At 31.8% G+C, this 12,369-nt stretch overlaps 1 protein-coding gene across 1 annotated transcript in view; it reads left to right on the forward strand.

The window, feature by feature from the left end:
* The window catches only part of LOC145291527 (uncharacterized), a 1,250,821-nt gene that overhangs the window by 172,293 nt on the left and 1,066,159 nt on the right, over nt 1–12,369 (forward strand). The window contains exon 4 of the mRNA XM_080137518.1: nt 6,553–6,657. Coding sequence (XP_079993644.1) covers nt 6,553–6,657 — 105 coding nt within the window. The remainder of the gene's footprint in view (nt 1–6,552; nt 6,658–12,369) is intronic.

Consider the following 12,369-nt stretch of genomic DNA (forward strand, 5'->3'; position numbering starts at 1 on the left):
TAGACTTACTTCTCCATATCTTTTCTGTTAGACTTCCTTCTCCATATATTTTCTTTTAGACTCTCTTCTCCATATCTTTCCTGTTAGACTTCCTTCTCCATATATTTTCTTTTAGACTCTCTTCTCCATATCTTTTCTGTTAGACTTCCTTCTCCATATATTTTCTGTTAGACTGTCTTCTCCATATCTTTTCTTTTAGACTTCCTTTTCCATATCTTTTCTTTTAGACTTCCTTCTCCATATCTTTTCTTTTAGACTTTCTTCTCCATATCTTTTCTGTTAGACTTCCTTCTCCATATATTTTCTGTTAGACTGTCTTCTCCATATCTTTTCTGTAAGACTTCCTTCTCCATATATTTTCTGTTAGACTGTCTTCTCCATATCTTTTCTTTTAGACTTCCTTTTCCATATCTTTTCTTTTAGACTTCCTTCTCCATATCTTTTCTTTTAGACTTTCTTCTCCATATCTTTTCTGTTAGACTTCCTTCTCCATATATTTTCTGTTAGACTGTCTTCTCCATATCTTTTCTGTTAGACTTCCTTTTCCATATCTTTTCTTTTAGACTTCCTTCTCTATATCTTTTCCTTAAGACTTTCTTCTCCATATCTTTTCTGTTAAACTTCCTTCTCCATATATTTTCTTTTAAAATCTCTTCTCCATATCTTTTCTGTTAGACTTCCTTCTCCATATATTTTCTTTTAGACTCTCTTCTCACCATCTTTTCTGTTAGACTTCCTTCTCCATATATTTTCTTTTAGACTCTCTTCTCCATATCTTTTCTGTTAGACTTCCTTCTCCATATATTTTCTTTTAGACTCTCTTCTCCATATCTTTTCTGTTAGACTTCCTTCTCCATATATTTTCTGTTAGACTGTCTTCTCAATATCTTTACTGTTAGACTTCCTTTTCCATATCTTTCCTATTAGACTTCCTTCTCCATATCTTTTCTTTTAGACTTCATTCTCTATATCTTTTCTGTTAGACTTCCTTCTCCATATATTTTCTGCTAGACTCTCTTCTCCATATCTTTTCTGTTAAACTTCCTTCTCCATATCTTTTCTGTTAGACTTCCTTTACCATATCTTTTCTGCTAGACTCTCTTCTCCATATCTTTTCTGTTAGACTCTCTTCTCCATATCTTTTCTGTTAGACTCTCTTCTCCATATCTTTTATTTTAAACTTTCTTCTCCATATCTTTTCTTTTAGACTTACTTCTCCATATCTTTTCTGTTAGACTTCCTTTTCCATATATTTTCTGTTAGACTCTCTTCTCCATATCTTTTCTGTTAGACTTACTTCTCCATATCTTTTCTGTTAGACTTCCTTCTCCATATCTATTCTTTTAGACTTACTTCTACATATCTTTTCTGTTAGACTTACTTCTCCATATCTTTTCTGTTAGACTTCCTTCTCCATATCTTTTCTGTTAGACTTTCTTCTCCATATCTTTTCTTTTAGACTTTCTTCTCCATATCTTTTCTGTTAGACTTACTTCTCCATATCTTTTCTGTTAGACTTACTTCTCCATATCTTTTCTGTTAGACTTACTTCTCCATATCTTTTCTTTTAGACTTCCTTCTCCATATCTTTTCTGTTAGACTTACTTCTCCATATCTTTTCTGTTAGACTCTCTTCTCCATATCTTTTCTGTTAGACTTACTTCTCCATATCTTTTCTGTTAGACTTCCTTCTCCATATCTATTCTTTTAGACTTACTTCTACATATCTTTTCTGTTAGACTTACTTCTCCATATCTTTTCTGTTAGACTTACTTCTCCATATCTTTTCTTTTAGACTTTCTTCTCCATATCTTTTCTGTTAGACTTTCTTCTCCATATCTTTTCTGTTAGACTTACTTCTCCATATCTTTTCTGTTAAACTTTCTTCTCCATATCTTTTCTTTTAGACTTTCTTCTCCATATCTTTTCTGTTAGACTTACTTCTCCATATATTTTCTTTTAAACTTCCTTCTCCATATCTTTTCTGTTAGACTCTCTTCTCCATATCTTTTCTGTTAGACTTACTTCTCCATATCTTTTCTGTTAAACTTTCTTCTCCATATCTTTTCTGTTAAACTTTCTTCTCCATATCTTTTCTGTTAGACTCTCTTCTCCATATCTTTTCTGTTAAACTTTCTTCTCCATATATTTTCTTTTAGACTTTCTTCTCCATATCTATTCTTTTAGACTTACTTCTCCATATATTTTCTGTTAGACTTACTTCTCCATATCTTTTCTGTTAGACTCTCTTCTCCATATCTTTTCTGTTAGACTTACTTCTCCATATCTTTTCTGTTAGACATCCTTCTCCATATCTTTTCTGTTAGACTTTCTTCTCCATATCTTTTCTGTTAGACTCTCTTCTCCATATCTTTTCTGTTAAACTTTCTTCTCCATATCTTTTCTTTTAGACTTTCTTCTCCATATCTATTCTTTTAGACTTACTTCTCCATATCTTTTCTTTTAAACTTCCTTCTCCATATCTTTTCTGTTAGACTCTCTTCTCCATATCTTTTCTGTTAGACTTACTTCTCCATATCTGTTCTGTTAGACTTACTTCTCCATATCTTTTCTGTTAGACTTCCTTCTCCATATCTTTTCTGTTAGACTCTCTTCTCCATATCTGTTCTGTTAAACTTTCTTCTCCATATCTTTTCTTTTAGACTTTCTTCTCCATATCTTTTCTGTTAGACTCTCTTCTCCATATCTTTTCTGTTAGACTTACTTCTCCATATCTTTTCTGTTAAACTTTCTTCTCCATATCTTTTCTTTTAGACTTTCTTCTCCATATCTATTCTTTTAGACCTTCTTCTCCATATATTTTCTTTTAAACTTCCTTCTCCATATCTTTTCTGTTAGACTCTCTTCTCCATATCTTTTCTGTTAGACTTCCTTCTCCATATCTTTTCTTTTAGACTTCCTTCTCCATATCTTTTCTGTTACACTTTCCTCTCCATATATTTTCTGTTAGACTTTCTTCTCCATGTCTTTTCTGTTACACTTTCTTCTCCATATCTTTTCTTTTAGACTTCCTTCTCCATGTCTTTTCTGTTAGACTTCCTTCTCCATGTCTTTTCTGTTAGACTTCCTTCATATCTTTTCTTTTAGACTTCCTTCTCCATGTCTTTTCTGTTAGACTTCCTTCTCCATGTCTTTTCTGTTAGACTTCCTTCTCCATGTCTTTTCTGTTAGACTTCCTTCTCCATATCTTTTCTTTTAGACATCCTTCTCCATATCTTTTCTGTTAGACTTCCTTCATATCTTTTCTTTTAGACTTCCTTCTCCATGTCTTTTCTTTTAGACTTCCTTCTCCATATCTTTTCTGTTACACTTTCTTCTCCATATCTTTTCTGTTAGACTTTCTTCTCCATGTCTTTTCTGTTACACTTTCTTCTCCATATCTTTTCTTTTAGACTTCCTTCTCCATGTCTTTTCTGTTAGACTTCCTTCTCCATGTCTTTTCTGTTAGACTTCCTTCGTATCTTTTCTTTTAGACTTCCTTCTCCATGTCTTTTCTGTTAGACTTCCTTCTCCATGTCTTTTCTGTTAGACTTCCTTCTCCATATCTTTTCTTTTAGACATCCTTCTCCATATCTTTTCTGTTAGACTTCCTTCATATCTTTTCTTTTAGACTTCATTCTCCATGTCTTTTTTGTTAGACTTCCAAATGGAGCGTTACTCCAATGATATTTCTTTATTTCGAAAATGTCTAGCACATGTTTCACTTGGATGTACAACAATTGGAACCTTTCAATATAAAATTTTTACTTCAGGGACATTCTTGCTCAATATATTTTCTTTTAGCCGTCCAAATGTAGAAGTTGCCATTTCTATTCTCCTGCTAATAATCAGACGAGGCTGTTGGAAGTACTGCGCCAAGTAGTACAAAGTTTTGTTTTTTAAACGTTTTGTTTATTGAGATATTGTTTTTAAACTAGATATAATTTTGCATCTGACTGGGTTCACTTACATTTTCCATTTTTTACAAGAGGCTTTAAACTCAGAAATAGAGAGCTACAACTCATCAAAGACAGCGGCAAGGTGTGTAGTGTCATCAGGATAACAAGTATTTGCAGTGTTCTTTGCTTGGCACCAATATTGATTGAAGGCTTTCTAGTTCTTTCATCACAAAACGCAAGAAATCATTAAAAAAAAACAAGATATATAAACATAACCTTGGCATACTGTTACAATTTTGTCAAACCAATTTATCAAATTTCTATTAAAAACAACTGCGCTTAACTTTCTGATAAATCTTAAGTTATTAGAGAAAGAGGTATCTTCATGATTTCATATCTATATTAATAAAATTGTGTGGCCATTTAATGCTAAATGTTTTAGCAAGTGGCATCGAGATTTGAACCCTCAGTATTTCGGCCCATTAGGATCAATGACTGAAAAAGAGCACAAAATGTACTGGAAAGAATATAGTAACATACATGTAATATATTTAGGTTGACAGACGTTTGTGTATATGATTTTCCTTAATTTTTCATAGATAGCCTTCGTTTGGCCCACGACCAGTAATTATAAAACGGTCCGGCCTGTGACGTCGAATGAGTTTCTGACACCTGATTTATATAAAAGACAGGAAAAATAAAATTATTAAAAAGGTAAATAAAATGTAATAAATAATAAAGAGAAACAAAACTAAAAAAAAAAAAAAAAAATTTTACTTTTACCTTTGTTTAAACCGCAAAGATCAAATCTTTTGAACTTTGACCCCTTGGCAGCGAAAATTTCGACCAAAAACCGACTAAAACGCTTGCTCTATGTCTGAATACACTTTATGCAAAATTTCAAATGTTTAGACCACAAGACTGGCTGAGTAATTTGGTAGAGATCGCGGAGATCAAATTTTTTTAAACATTGACTAGAATTTTGACCCCTTTAACATTTTTTGGACTTAAATCAAATTAAAAAGTTTGATCCATGTTCAAGTAACTTACATGTAAAATTTCAAGTGTTTCGACCCAAAATTGGCGGAGAAGTTTAGTAGAGTTTCTAAAGGTCAAACCGTTGAAGTTTGACTCCTTAACAGCAAAATTTCTGACCGAAACCCGATTGTAGGATACTCAGTCAATAGCATCTGCTATGTAATAGCAGATGCTATTGACTTGCTCCGACGAACTGCAAGCACTTGTACCTCCTCGACCGAAATACTCCCAACAAACCCGACAAGCAGCTGAATCATACCCTCCACAGTAGAGATTCCCAAGATGCAACACGGGGCGTGCAATAATACAGTAGGTCACGTGGAACATGATAGACGCTGAATCGAAATGTACTTAATATTCTAAACATTGCTGGTATGTGTTATAATATGATTATACTCTTATTAAGTCCTCCTGGACAGAATATATATGAGAGAAAATAGAGATATAAAGAGGAAAAAGAAATAAAGAAGTAAAGAAGACGAGGGAAGAAAGAAAAGTAGATTTAATTGTATATGTTTTTCTGTTTTCTTTTTTCGTGTTTTCGAGTTTAATTATTTTTATTACAAATAATTTTAACGTCAAGGGTGTGAGTTTCATTATAGAAACGTTGATTTAATTTGAATAAAATAAAATACGCATCAAGTATGCTGTTTTCTTTCTTCTTTTTTTTTTCTTCTCTTTCTTCCGAAAGTCGTGGAGAGGTTGAAAATAAGAAAATGCCTTTCGAAATTATCACCCCCAACCTCCCCATGTTAAGAACGGCTTTCAGAATAAACACCCCTTATTTCCCCATGTTAAGAACGAAATAAACACCCTTTGCAGATTGGACAAATAGCGCACATTGACAAAATAAATAAATAAATAAAACAAAGGAAATCATCTCGGGTGCATGCTATCATGAAAAATTTTGACACTTCAAAAGCATGTGGACCTGATCTCATCCCGGTTGTGCTATTAAAAAAAGTGCTCCGCCGAATAGCTCCAGTTTTCTCCAAACTTTACAACAAATGCCTTAATGAATCTTGCTTTCCTGCCTGCTGGAAAACTGGTTCTGTGGTACCAGTTTTCAAGAATTCTGGCGAAAGAACTGACCCAGTAAATTACAACGCCATTAACCCCCTCCCACTTTTCTGGTGCATCTGCTACTAGTCTCTCACTCCTAGACAAGGTTCAAAAGAGAGTCTCCAACTTGATAGGTCCTGAACTGTCATCTAAGCTTCAGCCTCTGTCCCATCGACGAAATGTTGCATCCCTCTGCCTTTGGCTCTTTTTTATTGAGCACTCTTAATAACCTCATTTTAATTCATGAATGAAAAACGCAATAAATCCAATCTGTTTAAATATGAGACATAAAAAAATAAAATGGAAGGAGAGTATATTAAGTATATGAAAAGCATTTCAATTGACAAAATATATACTGGTATCATATGCAAACTAAAGTTTAGAGGTGTGGCATTTTTTGTTGTGACAACTTGGCAAGTTTGATAATGGCGATTATAGCGTTTTGACTTCGAACTCTTTATCTTTGTGGAGATACTATCCACATGAATTATTATATTGGACATATTATCTTTATTGCAACAAAATATAATAAATCTTTGGTATTTCTTTTCAGCCATTTGTGACCCAGAATGTCAGAATGGTGGTACATGCATCGGTGTTAATAAATGCAACTGCGTAATGGGATATGCAGGCTTCAGGTGCCATGACAAATTGAGCGGTAAGTAGACCATTTCAAACGAGACAACTGTGAATTTATAAAAGAATTAGAAGCATTGAAATGAATTCTTTGGAAATCGTTTTTTCAACATTTATGTTCCAAGAAAAAAGAAACGACTGAAAACGTTATAATTTTATTATTCATATTTTTTGAAGACAGCAAAATATTTAAAAATGGCTGACCCACAGCACAAAATAAAACATAAGATAGATAGACAGTGAAATATTTTTAAATATTTATTCTGCTTTTCTATTCGGACTTTATATATATATATATATATATATATATATATATATATATATATATATATATATATATATATATATATATATATATATATATATATATATATATATATATATATATGTAAAAGAGATTTAGAAGGCTGTCACAATGCGAGGAATGAATTATAGTCGCTGTTGGTAAGAGGAGACGAGAACAAGTGGCGATTTACAAATCAATAAGTACATATATATATATATATATATATATATATATATATATATATGCTTTGAATCGACCACCATTTGAAAAGGGAAAATTTTTCCGAAATTAATAATGGAATACGTCGCATGAATTACAAGTAAGACATTTTACCATACAACTGAATAAATATATATATAAAATATATATATATATATATACTTATTGATTTGTAAATTGCCACTTGTTCTCGTCTCCTCTTACCAACAGCGACTATAATTCATTCCTCGCATTGTGACAGCCTTCTAAATCTCTTTTACATACCTATCCCACACAATGCTTCAAGCAAACTACATATCAATATATATATATATATATATATATATATATATATATATATATATATATAAAAGTGCTCCGCCGAAGTAGCTCCAGGTCTCTCCAAACTTTAAAACAGATGCCTTAATGGATCTTGGTTTGCTGCCTGCTGGAAAACTGCTTCTGTGGTACCAGTTTTCAAGAATTCTTTAACGGTGCTTGCTCCGACGAACTGCAAGCACTTGTACCCCCTCGACCGAAATACTCCCAACAAACCCGACAAGCAGCTGAATCCCACCCTCCACAGTAGAGATTCCTAGATGAAAAAAAGCCTTCTACTCCAGTAGTTTTTTCCCCAGAACCGCTAGACTTTGGAATTCCCTTCCGGGATTCTGCTTCCCTAACTGTACTGACATGCAGAAGTAGTTCACGTATAATGTGAACCGACATCTTGCTGCCAAACTCCCTACATAGTACCACTTGTAGCTTTTGCCCCCTACATGAAAGTGGGGTGACAATGTAATAAAAAAATGTAATATATATGTGTGTGTGTGTGTGTGTGTGTCTGTGTGTGTCTGTGCGCGCGTGTGTGTGTGTGTGTGTGTGTGTCTGTGTGTGTCTGTGCGTGTGTGTGTGTGTATTTATTTATTTATTTATTTATTTATTTCTCGATTCCGATAGAATTGCCGATTCCAATAACAAAAGCGCCTAGCTACAGCATACGAGTATTGCAGATCCCGCCGCACTACCCAAAAAGAGTTCATTAAATGGCGTCGACTTAAGTTCCTTTATATAGAAATGTTCCAATATTGGGAGCTTTACTTATCGCAAAGGGAAGAATGAGTTTAAGATATGAATATATCAAATTTATTTTTTAATAAATCAAGTAACAATTTGTTTCTGTCAGCTTTTTTTCTTTTTTTTCTTTTTGTTTAATAATTTTGCGGTAAAACTAAATCCATAAATAACGGATATGTTCATTTTTTTTTCTTCTTTTTTTGTTTATTTGTATCTCACCAATAATTCCTATTATTTAAATTCTGAGGATTGGGTCTATCTCCGAAATATTAATTTTCTTTCGTCTATAAAATCTTCTTTGCTATATTAGCTACGTCTTATTTTCCCTGTTGAATGACGAAAATGGCTCAACCCACCTAACATGAATGTCGTACCAGAGCAGGGTTACGTTAGCTGAACATTTGATGCTTGTATAAATTGGTGATCTTTACAACCAGCGCATTTCAGATGAAAATGTTATTATGTAATTATATGTCATGTCAAAATTAGTATAAATTCTCAAAAAAAAAAAAACATGATCCAGTAGAATAATATTAAAAAAAAAAAAATCAGCCACAATTACGTTCCGAGATCTTTTGTTCAAAAATCGTGGTACATATTTAATTATCGATTGCTTGGAAACTCTCCAACATTTTTAGAAAACATACAATAAAACTATATAAATCGCTAAACGCAATAATTTTTATTTTTACTTTTAATTGCTTTTCTACTAAATCAGATTTCGTATTTTTTTATTTTATTTATACTGATTTCAACATGACATGTAAGTAGGCAATAATGTTTTCACCTGAAATGTGTTGGCTTAAAAGATCACCAATCCTTACTAGCACCACACATTCTTTTATATAAATAATTCTAAGATTTGGAAAGAAATTATTTGATCAGAACGTCGTCGTCGTCGTCGTCGTCGTCGTCGTCGTCGTCGTCGTCGTCATCATCATCATCATCAGTTTAATATCCGCTTTACACACTGACATGCGCAGGACAGCTTTTAGATTTCCGTATTAACCTATCTATGGTCCGGCCTTATTTGCCCCTCTTTCTTTCGAATCTTTCTTTGTCACTCCTATATTTCCTTTCTTCTTCTGCTCAACAACGCAATGGCGGGGCGGATGGCACGTGCCAGGGGGCGGCATTTGGAGAGGGTAAAATAAATAAATAAATAAATAAATTAATTAAAATAAATGAAAGCTAACAAAAAATCTTAAATTTTATGCCGAAAAGGTTGTAAAACATCGGGACTTTCAGAAATATCGAAATCAGAAAAATGTGTCCCTATTTTATGAACGGCACACGCCAGGGGCAGCATTTTCAGAAGATAAAAATAGAAAGTAGAAAAAATAAATAAAAGCTAATAAAAAATCGGACTTTGTAAAAAAATTGGAACTTTTGAGAATTGGAACTTTATGAGAATCAGAAAAATGTGTCCATATTTGACGATCTGCACATGCCAGGAGCGGCATTTTAAGAGGTTAAAAATAGAAAATAGAAAAAATTAATAAAAATAAATAAAAGTTAACAAAAAATTTGAAATTTTATACTGAAATGGAACTTTTGGCGGTATTGAAATCATAAAAATGTGTCCCTATTTTACGAGCAGCGCATGTCAGGAAGGGCATTTTGAGCGGGTAAAAATAGAAAATAGAAAAAAATTATCAAAAATAAATAAAAACTAATCGGAATAGCTTAAATATTATATCGAAAAGTTTTTAAAAAATCGGAACCTTTGGAGATATTGGGATCGGAAAAATGTGTTCCTATTTTACGAGCGGCATTTCGTTAGAATAAAAATAGAAATAGAAAAAATAAATAAAAATAATCAAAAGCTAACAAAAAATTAGAAATTTTATGCCGAAAATGTTGCAAACAATCGAAACTTTTGGAGGTATCGGAATCAGAAAAATGTGTCCCTATTTTACGAGCAGCCCATGCTAGGGGGGGGGGCTGCATTGTGAGAGGGTTAGAAGAAAATAGGAAAAAATAAATTAAAATAAATAAAAATTAACAAAATATCTTAAATATTATACCGAAAAGTTTGTAAAATATCGGAACTTTTAGAGGTATTGAAATCGGAAAAATGTGTTCCTATTTTACGAGCGGCACAGGGAAGGAATTTCGTGAGGATAAAAATAGAAAACAGAAAAAATAAATAAAATTTAACGAAAAATCTGAAATTTTATACCGAAAAGGTTGTAAAAAATCGGAACTTTTGGAGGTATCGGAATCGGAAAAATGTGTCCCTAATTTACGATTTCATAACCGATCGTTTTAAATTTTTAATTTAATTTTTCATTTTTGGTGCTTATGGTAAATATTTATTGTTTTTAACTTATCACTTAATCTAAATTGATAATAACATCAATATAGGATGTAAACTTATTTTATTTGTAAAACAAAGTTTTTAAAAAGTTGCATGAATTCTCTAGGTGACCTTTCAAAGAAAGCAGTTGATTTACATGTTCCAAAAATGTTGAAAATTTTAACAATACATTTTTATCGAGAAAAATACTTTCAAACATCACTGATAATTAAATGATACAACAGAAAATTAGCAACAGAAAATTACGTAATTTTAGAATTGTAGAAACATTAGGCAAGTACGGAATAAAAATCGACTGTAAACAGATTTTATGATCATTATAGCAGGAGATATAATTTTAAATGGAAACTAAGCGCTACACCGCAAATGCTTTTTAAGTGGCTTTCTATTCAATAGTTTAAATACTGCCGAATTTCTGTCAAGTTTCGAACAATCACGGAATAATTGATTTTTTCAAATTATTAATAAAATTTTATGAATCGCTGACGTATTTATGATTAAACCGAAATTTATCATGATGAATTAATGCTGGAAATACAATTTTAATTTTTTACTTTTTATATTAATATAATAATTGTAAAATATAATACAAGAAAAGTCTCCTTAGAACGCCTATCTAACTTAGAAAAATCGACTTACTTGCTTTCAAACAAGAGTAAATATTTAAAAATATGTATATTTCTGTGAGAGGTAATTGAATCGCATTTAAAACTATATAGTCTTTAAGAATGGTCTTAAACTTTATCTTCAGTTGAAATTTATTTCGTAGATGCTTAATTTTCATACCTTGACAAAATTAGTTTTCCGGACTCTAATTTTTATAAATTTAATTAAGTTAAAATATAAATATAAAAAGTGATTTTTAATGTTTTGGATTCATTTAGGATTTTATCTGTTTTTTCTTTAAGTAGCTGGTGAATTTTGTCCAGTGTCCTTTTGTCTAATCCCCTGAGTGTGCATATATATATATATATATATATATATATATATATATATATATATATATATATATATATATATATATATATATATAATGGGCGGAAGTCTCTCGAGAGCTCTTTCAGCTATCATCTCATCAGAAGAAAATCGATAGCGTAAAATAATAATACTATGTCGAAAGTAAAGAGCTCTGATGGGGAACAATTGAATGTGCCAAAAATACAGGGACACAAAAATAAAGTTTATTAAAGTTTAAAAACCATTAAAATATTGGCACAACGAGGGGAAGAAAAAAAAACGGGAGAAAAGATTCAAAGTTCCCCAAAGAAAAAAATATTTAATAAATTAAAATAAATAAAGAAATAATATATCCGTTATAAAAATGGGTGACAAAAAAAAGCGAAAATAAATCGGAGATAACTTCGCTCTTTACCGTTATGAAGCGAAAATTAAAATACGGAAATAAGCAACGATTAAAAACTGCTCATATAGTACTAAAAATAACAACAGATCTTATATTTAAAACGATAAAATATCGTGCATAAAATCTGACAAGGCTAGACTACTGATAGTGCTGTTGTAAGTTCGATCCTAGTTGACTGTTGATTTATGCTGATGACGGGTTAGACCATAGATATACTAGCAGGCTGCTCGACGTTGCCCGGTCGTAAAATACGCATAAATATTTTAATTAATGCAGATTTCTTATTTATTATGAACAGAAATACCGTAAGTATTAAACCTAATGTTAAATTATTTTTAAAAAGAAACTGAGACATGCGCATGTGAGTATCATGTTTTTTCTAACCAGTTCATTTCTTGAATTTAAAAAAAATACTCTAGCTGCGATCGAAACCAAAACTTTAAGACAGTGAGTCGAGTACGATAACCATTAGGCCAGCATAACACGACGT

This window comes from Euprymna scolopes, chromosome 12 (assembly GCF_053919585.1).
Source record: "Euprymna scolopes isolate OS-2025 chromosome 12, ASM5391958v1, whole genome shotgun sequence".
In the NCBI taxonomy this organism is placed as follows: Eukaryota; Metazoa; Mollusca; class Cephalopoda; order Sepiida; family Sepiolidae; genus Euprymna; species Euprymna scolopes.